Source organism: Andrographis paniculata, unplaced genomic scaffold, assembly GCF_009805555.1.
Source record: "Andrographis paniculata isolate CXL003 unplaced genomic scaffold, ASM980555v1 Contig69END, whole genome shotgun sequence".
Classification (NCBI taxonomy): Eukaryota; Viridiplantae; Streptophyta; class Magnoliopsida; order Lamiales; family Acanthaceae; genus Andrographis; species Andrographis paniculata.
Window position 1 is genome coordinate 2,349,011 of NW_026137605.1, and position 14,543 is coordinate 2,363,553.

The following is a 14,543-nucleotide window of genomic DNA, read 5'->3' on the forward strand; positions in this document are numbered from 1 at the left end:
ATGAAATTATAGCTAATAAATATATTTATTAAAATTCAAAATTTATTATTATTATCTATATATTATATACATAATTTAATATATTCATTATGTAATTTATTACCTGTATATTCTATATTTGAGGTCGGTGTGGGTTTCATTCGACAAAAACTTTTTTCTTATTTTTCTGATTTTTTAATAAAAATGAATATATTAATTAATAGAATTAATAGGTTACCATTAATATTATATAGTTATTATTGGTATGATTATAATATATTTCGTATTTTATGTTTCTATGTATTCGTTGATGTTTGATTTTTCGTATTACTTTTATAATATTATTTAATAATTTTATATTTTAATGTTCCACTTTATATAAAATGTGCATATTTTTTTTTTCAATTTTCTTTTTATTTTTCGTTAATAGTACGAATTCTATTTAAAAATTAAAAAAATAATAATAAAAAGTATATATAGAAATTTAAGTAGTAAAGAAAATTTACAAAAATTAAATACAATAATGTAAATATTATTATATATATATTAATTAATATTTTATTACTTCTAATTTAAATATGTAATTAATGATAATTATGTCCGTAATTAATAATTTTTTTAATTTTTTGAAATTCTTTACAATTTTTAAAATTGATTTAATAATTTTTAATTCTTATTTAAACATGTAATTAATAATAATTATATTTGTAATTAACATAACTCAATACTATAAATGTCTATAATAAAGTCATATTCAAATCTTATTTTTACACATCACAAACCTTATATATCAAATAGAATTTAATTATTTAATTGACTTATCTAAATATATCTACCATATGAATAAAATTTATATATTCTCCTAATTATTTTCCTATTTTATTCATGATTTAAATTTATTTGAATGTATATTTATTATAATATAACTATGAGGTTTAAATGAATTTTATACATATTTTTATTACAATATTCATAATTAAAAAAAAAAAAACTATAACTAACCAAATTTATAAAAATAAAAAATTTGATATAAAATTTATGATATTGTATAAAGTATAGAATATTTTTTTCTTTCTCTTTTAATTAAATTATTTATTTTAGTTTAAAAAATACGTATATACTATGTTATATATTTATATATTCAAATAAACATATATGAATTTTGAGTAATTTGTACAAATTTATTTGATTAAGTTTTAAATTATTATAACTAAAAAACAATAATTATTTCAAATATGAACAAATTGTTAAATATAAAGGTATATTTTGAATCTCATAACAATTTTTTTTTTTTTTAATTTGTTAAATTTATTTTTATTTTATTTTTTAGATTTTTTTTCTTTAATTATGAATTATGATTTGAATTTAGTTTTGAATAAGAGTAATTTCGAATTTACTTATAAAATTTTATAAGTTTTATAAGTTTTGAATTAAAATTTTATCTTGATTATATAATAATTTTTTATGTTCATCTAACTTTTGCTATTTTATTTATGATTTATATTTGTTTGATATATATTTAAAGAAAATATGATATATATTTTTTTAGTAATAATGGTAGTAAATAAAGATTAATAGTTAAATAATTTTTTTCCTACACAAAATAAATAGAATAAATTTAACGAAAAAATAAAAAAGAAAAATATTAAAAAATTAATAAATAAAAAAATAAAATATAAAAAGGTCGTGCATCGCACGAGTTTCCCACTAGTTATTTTATAAAACGAAGTATTATTTATATAATTTTTCACAAAATACAAAGATTTAGTAAATTAAAATCAAAATCAAAATCAAAATTAATCGTAAAAATTAAAATTAAGAAACCGGGAAAAAAAAAGTAATATAAACTAACGGTTCAAACCGTGACCGACGGTTTTCAAAGTGGAACCTTCAGTTTATAAACCGGAATAGAAACCGTCAAACCTTAATCAAAATCGTCGTTCGAAAAGTTCGATTTCAATTTGAAATTCTAACAAACCGTAACCGACAGTTTGAATCATTCGTGCAAGTCTAATTACCACTATAACTTTGTTTTTTCCTTATATTTTAATTTTAATGTATCACCGCTACAATTATTTTTTTTTTATTTAAAATATTTTTAAAATAAGAAAAATATTGCATTGGACATAATAAATTAAGTAATGCGATAGAATAATCAACAACCCACATAAAGATGTTTTTATTGGAATGAATAATATGTTGCTGAGAAATCGGCTTTCTTTACTCAACACATTTTTACTCATATGATACTATTTATTTTTTAAAAAAATATTACATCAAATATATTTTTTTTCTAAAAAAAAAACATCAAATCAAATACTAATTTTTAACTTTTTACAAACTTTCAAAATTCTAAAAACCTCCAAAAACCTAAATCTAAACAAAGCCGAGAAAATTATTGTATACAGTGAGATGATATACTATGCATTACATCTATTACATTTTCATAGTGTCTCTGGTAATAACGTTTTATCCTCTAGAGTAAAACGATTTTTATTTTTAGATTTTATACAATACAATAATAAGTCGAAACTCCAACCAACAAAATTAGTGTTAGGAACTAATTAGCTGTGCAATGCTGTTGAAGGGAAGACAGAAAGCTCAAGGAGAGACAATTAAAATGCTACGTAAAGAAGTACTTCCTCCGCCGTCCAATTGTGTGCTCATTTGACCGGACACATGTTTTAAGAAAAATATGTAAGAATAGAAATTTTTATTTTTTTTTGGTAAAAAAAAAATAGTATTTTTCTACTAAATAAGGAAACGAGAATAAATTTGGATGACAACCAAAAAAGAAAAGTGATAATAGATTTGAATGATAGAGGAAGTACAATATATTGTAACTCTATATATTTCTTTTTTAAAACCAACAAATTTAGAAAAAAAACGAAAGCCCCTACTTATAGGATCGAAACTATCAAATAATGGTTATAATGATAAAAAATAATAATAATAATATACTTTTTCCGTTCGGCAAATTTAAAACTATACAAACGTTCAAATTCATATTCAATTTCATGAATTTGCATTGAGCAAGGTAAGCAGGTTTTTATATGGGGTAAATTATATAACACATTCCCGTGTGTTTTAGTAAAAATGCACAGAACATCTTATGTTTTATTTATGGCGTGAAACCTCTTTGCGTTAATGTAAAGTTTGCACGAAATACTCTATTTGTCTAAAACTGATGTTTTGTTCTAAATTAAGACCTAAATTACGCATTTTTTTATACAAATAAAAAACGTAAAATATTTTAAATAGTTTTTTTTAATAAAATAAATAAATAAATAATTGATTAATCTTTCATTTTTATAGTTTTTTGAAGACAAATCGTTATCTGACTTTTACAAAAGTTAAAAAAATAAATAATTCAATTATTTATTAATTTATTTTATTCAAAAAATTATTTAAATTTTTTTACGTAATTTATTCAAAAGTTATAAAACTTGTGTAATTTAGGTATTTATTTAGAACAAAATATCAGTTTTGGACAATGAGAGTGTTTCATGCAAACTTTACGTTAACACAAAGGGGTTTCACAAGCACAAAGTATTTCGTGCATTTTTACTCTCGTATAATTTAACCTTTTATATATATAATTTTATGGTCACAAAATTATGTTTCGTTAGGGCTATGAAAATGGACATGTTTAGTTTTATAAAGCCAACTCGAAGTTCTTATTTTCAAACCCACGATTATGACACAATCTGGTTTGCATGCATATGATATGGCTTTCTTGCCAATCAATTTATGTCTCCTATACAAATTCAATTTAATTCACTATAATTAATTAATATTTCAATTCAATGATAATTCTATAAATTATTTTTCATGACAACTCACTAACAATCCATTAAGATATTAATTGATTACCAACAAACACAACATCAATTAAGATAACTTGATTACTGTTTATTACTCCATCCGTCCAATTTATATTCTCCTAAAGTATATTTGTACGATTTTTTTAGATGGTTGTTTTTTTTTATGAATTGACAAATTTGCCCTTAATTATACGGTAGATATTAATATTAATAAATAAACAAAGAGTAAAAATGTAAAATTTGTGTTTAAAAAATGAAATAGAACAATAGTTGTTGGACGTCCCAAATAGGAAAGTAGGACATTAGTTTGTGGACGGAGGGAGTATTATTTTTTTTTGACGTGAAAATCTGCAGCCGCTATCCGAAAATGCGCACTGAGTAAATCTCCGACCGAAAGATAACACGATTATTTCTCATGCAAACATTAATCTTTGCACATATACCTTTCGGCCACACCAATCTAATAAAAACACCGTAATAACAACACATTTAACAAACAAACAAAAATGTCACAAACCTCAATACCCAAAACTAAAAAATATCAAAAAAATTAATCAAGTAATCACACAATAATACAACTCGCAAACATCGATCGATCTTTGACGTACAAACTTTCACATGATCATAATGTTCCATTGTTCCTCCAAAGTCCAATCTACATAACAACAATTTTATCAAATACCTATTTTTCATAGAAAACAATCTTGCACTCGGATCATTCGAGCAACACAACAATCTTTCTATTTTGGCCCTTAGAACTCCAAAGTTAAACGATCATGTATGTTCCAGTACACGATAAAGTTTTGAAACTCGCCTACGAAGAAGTGGCTCAAGTCGAAAGGAAGAAACATTATGTTGCCATTTTTTCGCCTCGTACATCTCATTCCATGCTTGCACTATCTCGTCGATGTTGAATCCCATCCCTACAATCACATTTCAACGACGAGGATCAATTAGGATCCGTGTTTCCTTAGATTGTGTTTGATAATTTTTCTTTCAAAACATCAGATCACAATATATATATTCTACTGTCAATATTCATTTCAAAATCTTTATATAAAAAGAAATAATTTTCTTTATAATCTCTTATCATTTCGGTCATTTAAATATTTTCTTTGTTCTAATGGTTATTTTGCGTGCGATAACCACAACCATTAGAACGTAATTCACTTAAATGACCAAAATGATAAAGAACAAGCACTGTAATACCAAAAATTACGTCGTATACCAATCTCAAAACATCGATAAAAACAAAAGAAAACCGAAAATAAACATACACACCTTCCAATTCAGGGCCGGTCGAGCAATGATTCTTGATCATGACCGAAATGTCGGTCTTCGAAGCTCCAGCGCGGTCGAACTTCTCGATGGCATCCTCCAAACACTCTTCCCACACAGGACACCCCAGCTTGTACTCCATCATCGATCTCTCGTACATAATTGTCCCCCACAAGACATATATCTGCGACCTGAAGTTCGTCGCCTGGTCTTCGACTTCATCGGGAGATATGTCCTGAAACAGTCCCTCGATCTTCATCTTCTTGAGCGTCGACTTGATTCTACTCTTCTTGTATCGATCCCTCACCCGTTGCTTCTGCTCCTCCTCCCACATCTTCATCCCCTTCTCCATGTTTGCCTCCGCGTAATCATAAAGCATAAAAACATCGCCCGAATCCCATGTTTCGACATCCACGCCTGCGCTGATGGCGTAATACCACGACAGCTTCGCTTGCTCGAATTGCTGCTGTCCTAAAGCCAGCACAGCTTCATAGAAGCTTTCCTTAATTTGCAAAGCCTCTTCATATCTTTGTCCGGCTGTCGCGAACTCGTTTTGCGCCCATTCATGCGCGCGGTTGATCCTCTCGGCCATGGAGTCGCGCGAGGATTCGCCGGTGTCGTAGACGCGCTTTCTAGCGCGCGACATGTGGACGTTGCCGCAATTGAATAAGGCCAATGCCGCCATTTCCAAGAACTTTTCGGATGCGAGGCTTAGAAGCTCTTGCGCCTCTTCGCTCGTGATTGTCTCCTCCATCGCCTCCGAGTAGAGCTTCATTCCTACCTCGTGGATGTCGATGTAGGCGTCGATATCAAAGCCCACGTAGTTCTTGAAGAATTGCGCGAATTGGATGATCCAATCCGCGATGCACGTGGATTCCTTTCGTGCTATTTCTTTCAAGCTTTCGCCTTTTTTGTTCGCGACGATGATTCTTTTGTTGTTGTCGATCCTCTCGGATTTAGACTTGAGAAAATGCCGGTCGCGGTTTTGATTGCCTTCGAAAATGTATAGCTTGAGGGTGCCTTGTGGTGTATTTGATTGAGCCCATCTTAGCTCTTCCGTCGTGGCGATTATCACGAAATCGCCTTCTTGATCCTTGTATTTAACGACGCCCCCTTTCACACTAGGGAATCGATTTGAAATTATTTCGCCTAGTCGTAATATGTCTAAGTTCGCGGAAGCTTGCGCCATTCGAATATCTTCTCCGAACACTAACTTCAACGTTACTCTAGGCTCACCATCCGCGATGGTGCTCGCCATTTTTTCTTCGACTACAACTTTGTCTTCGGTGTTCTTCTCCTCGACCAAATTCTCGGACACACTCATCAAAACCCCTACATCCGACTTGTGTTTGTCTAATACATCTCTCGCCTCCTTATCCTTGTGGCTCGGCGTTGGTGCTGGCGTTGGCGCTTCGCTAAACTCGCCCTTTATCGCCTCCTCGGCTACTTCTTTTGCTTTCATTTTCATCGACATTTTGCTTTGATCTAAAGGACTAAAACCTCCATCTAACCTTGATCCTTGCCTATTCAAGGCTTTCTTCAATCTTTGCTCGATCTCAGTCGCCATTAGATTATTCGGCTCCACTTTAAGCACGTTTTCGATATCTTTAATCGCCATATCAATCCTATCCATGGCTTCATAACATCTAGCTCTTTTCAAGAGTGCCTTACTATACCCCGGCTCGGCTTCGAGCGCCGCATCGCACTCACGGATCGCCATCGAATACTCGCCACGCCCCATTTGCATGTAGCATTCAGCCATGTTGCATCGAATGCAAGCAATGTCGGGATGGTTCGAAGGAAGCAATTTTATGGCCTTATCGTACTTGATCAAAGCACCCTCGTAGTCCCTCATTAGAAACCATCTGTTGCCCTCCTCCTTTAGCTCTTGAGACATGGAAATGAACATGGCAGTTTCTGAGTTGTGATAATTAGGGCTAGGGCTCCTCCCTATTGCCCTAATTTGTCTCAGATTTAACTCACGCCATCTGTCTCCAGATGGACCTACACCACCCCCCCTACCCACCCTCCCCTTCCAAGTGTTCTTCCTCATGCTCATATCCCCCCAAAAAAATTGAAATTGAGAAAACCCTAGATTTCTCCTACGCCCCCCACCCCAATGCTTTGATTTAATTTTGAGATTTGAATAGGTTTTTCGAGATGAATTTAATCCAATTGAATCGAATCCAAGGTGGTAAGGATATGCACAAACAAAGGAATGTAAAAAATTGATGATCAAGAATTGCAGAAAATGTGATGTATGATGTACAGGAAAGGTATTGAATTAATAAATAACACACCCCAGAAATGATGAAAAAATTGTCATACGATTGATTCGAATATGTGATGGGGAGAATGGAGGATATATAGAAAAGATTTATATCTTGACTCTTTTTGAGGCTCTTCTGGAAAACATTGATATGATTTTGCTGTCTATGAAGAACTGTAAAAAATCTGATTCAAACCCAGCAAAAGTTTCTTTAGATTTTCATCGAAAATCAAGAAACTCTTTGGTTTGTTATGAGATTATGCAGTTGTGGATATGTGCAAATGAGAAATTACAACCAACAAAAATAGTTCCTATGTGATAAATAAGATGAATTACAAATTAGCCACTTCTAAATATGGAATAATATTTTTTATTAAGAAAATTATCGAAAATAAAACGAAAACTAATTTGAGATTCATTTTTAAAAAATAAATATAAATATATATATATATATATATAGGTTGTCTTTGGAGCAACGAAACTATACCATAATTTTGTTTGTTTAGGTAACATAAACGTCTATGCCACAACTAGACGGCGGATTTAGATTTTTTTTTTTTTTTTTTTTTTTTTTCAAACGGTGACACAATAAAAAAATTACAAATAATAACATTAATTTTAATGAAACATCAATTATTAATAATAAAATAAAAATAAAAATAATATAAATATTATTTATAGATATATATTTTTTAATTTAAATTAATCATTTTAATTGGATTAAATTTTAATTATTTGCCTATTCTTAGTTATGTGAATCAAGCAAGGCAGGGCAGCATTTTAAATTTTAGATAGTCAATTTTTTTTTTTTTTTTAATGAATAATACTCCCCCGTTCCATAACAAAGTATTTATTTTTTCATTTTAGTCCGTCCCATAACAAAGTATTCGTTTTCTTTTTTTAGTAACTATACTATTTACCTAACATTCAGATACCCTTACAATTTACAATATATTACAAAAATGTCATTACATTTATATCACACATGCTAACAAGGTTATTTTAGTCATTTCTACTTTATTTCTACTATATCCTAATATAATACTAATATTTCTAAAATACGTGCAAAAAGCAAATTAATACTTCGTTTTGGGACGGAGGGAGTAGTAAATATTTCAAATTTTAAGTCGGGCATTAAAATTTATAGTGATAATACAAATATTAAATTATAAAAATTTTGTTTTGATAGAATAAAATAGTTGGTGGTACCGAAGGGTAGCAAATTAGGTTGGCTCTGTGCAATATTTTGGGCTGAAAAAAATGAATTCCAAGCACGGTCCAATTTCAAATCGATCCGGATCGGACAAGTCAGTTTGGCCCACTTTTATTTTTAAAATCTTTTTAGTTATTTTTTAATTCTAAAATAATTTAATAAAACTTTAAATGTCAAGTGTGAAAATTGAACTTTGTAAGTTGTAACCTCGTACCTACGACACAAAACTAAAACATTATATTACGGCTGTAGCTGTTTGACACGTGGATTTCGAGATGAGATTTGAATAGTAAAAATTTTGAATTTGAATAGTTGGATGATATGATATAAATATGTGTTAGATGTGATATTTTGAATGTAAAATTAATTTTTAGTATGATATAATAAATGAAAAATAGGTGTTTGATTTGATGTTTTTGGGGAAAAAATTGAGATGAATAGTATATTAAAAATCTAATCCCCCAAACAAACACACCCTACATTTTTGTTTTTAATATAAATTCATTTGTTAGGAATAACCCGGTTCATTTTTGTTTTTAATATAAATTCATTTGTTAGGAATAACCCGGTTCATACTGGTGACGAGCCAAGTACGACCCAAATTTTTTTGAGCCTATTGTTTTTAGGTCCAAGCACTACTTTTTTTTTTTAAAATTCGAATCGAATTTTTGAACCGTATCTATTTTTTCCAGCTTAATAGTACGTGCCATCACTCCGTGATGCTTAGGGAAGGAGTATTTCACAAAATATCTTATTAGTGATAAATTATTGTATTTTTAGGGTGCGATTATTGTATTTTTTAGGGTGTGTTTACCCTTATAATTCTATATTATTTTATGATAAAATAATTCAATATTTACTATAATGCATTGTTGTATAAACTTATTAATTTTCCCTAAAATAAAGTTAATTATATGATAAAATTAATAGTAAGTTATGTATTAATCATATATAAAATAGCCTTTTTACATTAATTATACCTTAATATTACTTAATATCACTTATAAAAGAAGGATAAATAATATTTGATTATATTATTATTATATCGGGCTTTACTTGATCCCGAATTATAGTAATGCATAGTAAATACATGATTAAGTTAGATAAAATAACAGAAAAATAATCAAAGAAAAGACGGCACAAACGAGTTGTATTGACTCAAGATCGATTCAACATTATTCTACAAATACATAATAAGAACAGAGGAAAAGAAAATGTAAAGAAAAGAAGATAATTTTGTGGGTTGAGATGTTCCATCTCCTCCCTTGCACGGCTTGCTTCTTTCATGGCAAAAACATCATTTGTCATTCCGTAACGCTCACATTAAACTCTCCGAAACGTTCACAAATTATTGCAATCACTTAAGGCCACTACCTCCTTCATAATTAACCAATTAATTGCCATTGTTTTCACCACATAATTGATCGATTAATGAAGGTAGTGGTTCCGATCAAAAAAAATAAAAAATTAAGGTAGTGGTCATTTAATCTATTGAGTTGAATGAAAAATCGAACAATTAATTTATCGATCAATCCTAGAGCTCCATGAATAATCGATTGGGTTGGACTATGGTTTATTTTGCACTTTATACATTGGCCATTAATCTAAGTCGATTTGATCCAATCGCCTGACATTCTTCAACATCGGCGATCTGCTATTGTCGATAGAATTTTTTTTTTATGTGGCAACATAATGCCTCCTATATTTCACAAAATATTGAATATTAGACATATGAAATGAATTTTGCGAAATATACATACCTAAATCGCCCAAGGGGAACAACCGATTGACTTGCCACAAAAATGATAGCTCACCGCAATAAGTTTTCTTTTATTGGATCCACTTGGCAACCAATTGTACCAACAAATGCCTTACTAAAGTTGGCGACAACATCCGATGCCAACTTCATATAGAGAATAGTGCAATTTGACCCAATCTCATCATACTTTCCCTTCTCGACTTGATTAGAATGATCAACTCCAAATTAGACATCATGGACCGCAGTATGTGCGCTCGACAAGCTATTTTAATCGACAATAGATGCTCAGCCACCTTTCTTGCCAGCCTGAACTTTCCCTTAGAAGAGTAATCAAAACATCGGCGAGTCAAGCCTTTTAACCGCCAGCGATCAAGATCAGAAAGTTGGGCGCAAAATTAGCTTGTTCCATCATATCGCCAAGGTTTATTTTCAACAATGTATCATGATCCCCGATCGTTAGCAATATCCACAAAGCTTGAAGGAACAACTCAAACCCTCTATTTTTCTTGCTCGAACAATATCATTAAATTTTTACTTGGTCTGCTCGTCACTGAATCCACGGTTTTATTTCAAAGCCAGCTGTGTTTAGAATGCATTCCACGCCAAGTCCATTATTACGCAACTTGCCAACTTCTTGTATGACGCCCTGCCTACCAGTTTTATATTTTTCCTTTTTTTTTCACTATTTTAATGAATCGCCACTTGTTCAAACTTCTTGGGAGCATTAGAATGTCGAGCCGAAAGTCTGGAACTAATTGGTACCCACTTTTTGATTGGCGATTGGGTTTTCGAAGATCGAGCACTAATTGGAACCTATTTTTTGCATGATCGCTTTGGCGACTGCTAAAAAACTATCATTTTTCATTTTGGACATTTGGCGATTAAGTCAAACTTCTTTTTGCTCATGGCGACTCGTGATTTGCTCAAATCCTCTCATTGTCGCCCATTTCCTTTCGCCACAGCCCGTTTGGTGACCAAGTTGACTTCTTTTCCGCCCATAATAATTTGTGACTTCTCTAGATCAACTCGCCGCTGCCAAGCCACCCATTTGGCGACCAGATTGAACTATTTTTCGTTTATGGCGGCTAATGACATGTTCTGATCCTCTCGCCGCCACCCGTTTCCTCTCGCCACAGCTTGTTTTCTCACATTTTTGCGTAAAATAATTTGATTGATCGTATGATTTTTCCAACATGCGTTCATTTTGAAATTTTTTCGCCAGTCTTTTCCTTTGGAAGCGTCTCTTTTGCGTCCGTGTAAAATGTTTCAACCCTTGAACCATCGGCACCTTATGGTTTACAAACCATTCATCCGACTGTGGTACAATGCGGTTTCTGTTGGGACTGGGCCAATTCAACGCTAGTATGATATTATCTACTTTGGGCTGAGCCCACACGAATTTGTTTTGGACTTCCTCCAAAAGGCCTCATATTAGTGGAGTTTATGTGAGACTTATAAGGTGTGGATTTTTCTTTTCATCTTTCAATGTGGGACTTGGGTTTGCACTTCAACAAACCTCCCCTCAAACCAAGGACCAACCAATTGACCTTCCCTGCCCATCTTGTACCGCCTATCACAAAGGGTCATCAGGTCACAAGGGCGAGCCCACCACCACAACCAATGTTCAATGCTACTCAATCCACTTCACCATCGAACCGGACTCTAATACCACTGTTGGGACTGGGTCAACTTAACACTAGTATGATATTGTCCTCTTTGGGCTAAACCCGCACAAATTTATTTTTGGACTTCTTCCAAAATATCTCATACTAGTGAAGTTGATTTAGGACTTATAAGGTGTGAAATTTTTCTTTATAATTTCCAATGTGGGACTTGGGTTTGCACTCCAATAGTTTTCTCATTGAACGAGGAAAAATATTCACCTAATAGATAGTGGTAACATCATAGGCATTGCCATATTTCTTAGCGCCAACTTCCACAGCAATTACCGATGGGCGGAAATGATCTTTTAGCGTTGGCCTATCTGCCAATAATATGACATTCATACCCGCCTCAAAAGAATCGTTATTTAACTCCTTGTCTTGCTTTTCTGGCTCAACAAAATCCTCATCGTCAAAGATGATAAAAAGCTGATCAACCGGCCTAAATTGATTGACGGCCTTTATTTTATTTATCATTTCTTCAGCTCGAATGGCGCAAGATATAAGTTGTTGAAAATCGCCGAATTCCTGCAAAGCGAGCTTTTCATTAACTTGTGGGTGCATGTTTCTCACCACTATATGCATCGCTTGAGTATCCGGAATTTGTATATTGTAGCGATTTTTCAAATGTCAAAAACGCTCAATATACTCATCTACCGGATCATCAATTTGCTGCTTTGCATTCATCAAATTAATCAATGTAACTTCAATCGGCGAGCTGTAAAATCGATCGTGAATGTCTTCTCCATTTCTTGCCATGACCGTATGGAGTTTGGTAGTAGCGCCAAATACCAATTGAATGCAACGCCGGTTAGAGATAACGAAAACATTTGAAATTTATGTCAATCGCTAGCTTCGCTACATTGTGCAATAAAATGACTCACATACTCCATACTTGAACGCCCATTTTCTCCGGAAAAAAAAAAAGAGTAAACATAGGCATTTCGGTGTTGCGTGGAAATGGCATCATTTTCCCTACCCAATCGAGGTAAGACCGATGATATGATGATCGATCAATTGGGCGTAAGTCCTGTCCAAATACTTCACGAACAACCTTCGTTAATATTTGAGGATTGATGGTGGTTTGAGATACTGGAGGAGCTGACGGACCGACCTGCTGCCCCCAAAGTATTGTACCAGCGGCATTAAGATCGCCTGCTGAAAAAGAAATTGGTGGCGACAGCTCATGACATGACGACTAAAAATGGTCATTTGTTCATCAAATTGTTGTTGCGCCCTAATGGACCGATGCTCCAAACCCAGTGGTTTAAATAAGGACATTATACCAGCAGTGTTATGATTACAGGCCGGCGGAAGAATTGACGATTGTATTTGTAAATTTCCAACTATCCTTTATAATTATTAAAAAAAGTTTTACAATATATTTATCCGTTCAAAAAAAATTAAGATTAAATAACTAATTAATCTAATAAGATTTAAAAAATTACGAATTAAAATTTTTAATAGGATTAGAATATGTATTTTTTTTTTTTCAAAAACAAAATAACATGGGACGTTGAAGGTACTTAAACAGCAATGTAAACACAAGACATGGGACAAAGAAAGTACCACATAATTCAATATATTTACAACAATATAGTTAAATAAATTATTAAAAATAAATATAAATTATAAAGAAATTTTTTATTTTATAACATTAAATATTAATTCTTCTGTCCCAGACAAAATATGAGTATTTGTAGGATATTAAAAGATAATAGTATTTTATTAATTTAAGAAGTATGTAAGATTGTTTTGACATTTTTATCCTTTATACTTTATGTATATGTGCATTATTATATTTGTAATTTATGTATAAGTAAAGGGTATTTTAGTATTAGTGTTATTATTTTTATTATAATAGAATAATATACTTTTTAGTTAAACAAATAAAAATAAATGGTAAAAAATATATTTCTAATTGGGATACAAAATATTATTTTTTAAATTTTTTGCAAAATATAAATGCATATATTCGTACAATTTTTTTTCTTATATTTATTTTTTGATGACATGAGAACTTGTAGTTATTATTATTCGAGTTTTTTTATACATAAATTCCGACTGAACATAATAGCTTCCAAATTAAGGCCGGAAGGCAAAGTCATTTCATAAATTGATCAGGATTAAGAGTACATCCCCACACCACATGTCATTCGTTATGAGAATATTTATTTATTTTGTTTGAATTATGCGTCTTTATTGAAAAAATAATAATTTTTAAGTTTATTTGCCCAAGATTTTTATTTTTATTTTTTTTATAAAATAATTTTCAATATATATTTTACTTTCATAAAAATTAAAATTCAACATAAAAAATTATTTTTTATATTACCAACACGATTATCTATATATCATATAAAAAATAATCTTCAAATCAAAACACTAAATAAACAAATTCATATTTTTTTAATAAAAAGTAATTTTGAGTATAAAATTTTAGATGAAAAAACATTTTTTAAATATAAAGATTGAAAAAAAAGTAAACCCTCTCATAATTTTTAGTGGTAAGTGTAAATTTTTCCTTCCTATTTTAAATAAACATATATTAAGATCATAA

At 30.9% G+C, this 14,543-nt stretch overlaps 1 protein-coding gene across 1 annotated transcript; it reads right to left on the bottom strand.

The window, feature by feature from the left end:
* Positions 1 to 4,577: 4,577 nt before the first annotated feature.
* On the bottom strand, positions 4,578 to 7,134 carry LOC127263606 (protein PHOX1-like). Its single transcript, XM_051292714.1, has 2 exons — positions 5,085 to 7,134; positions 4,578 to 4,726 (listed from the first exon to the last, which is right to left on the bottom strand). Exons 1-2 carry the CDS (start codon positions 7,132 to 7,134, stop codon positions 4,578 to 4,580), a joined length of 2,199 nt encoding a protein of 732 aa, XP_051148671.1.
* Positions 7,135 to 14,543: the final 7,409 nt, after the last annotated feature.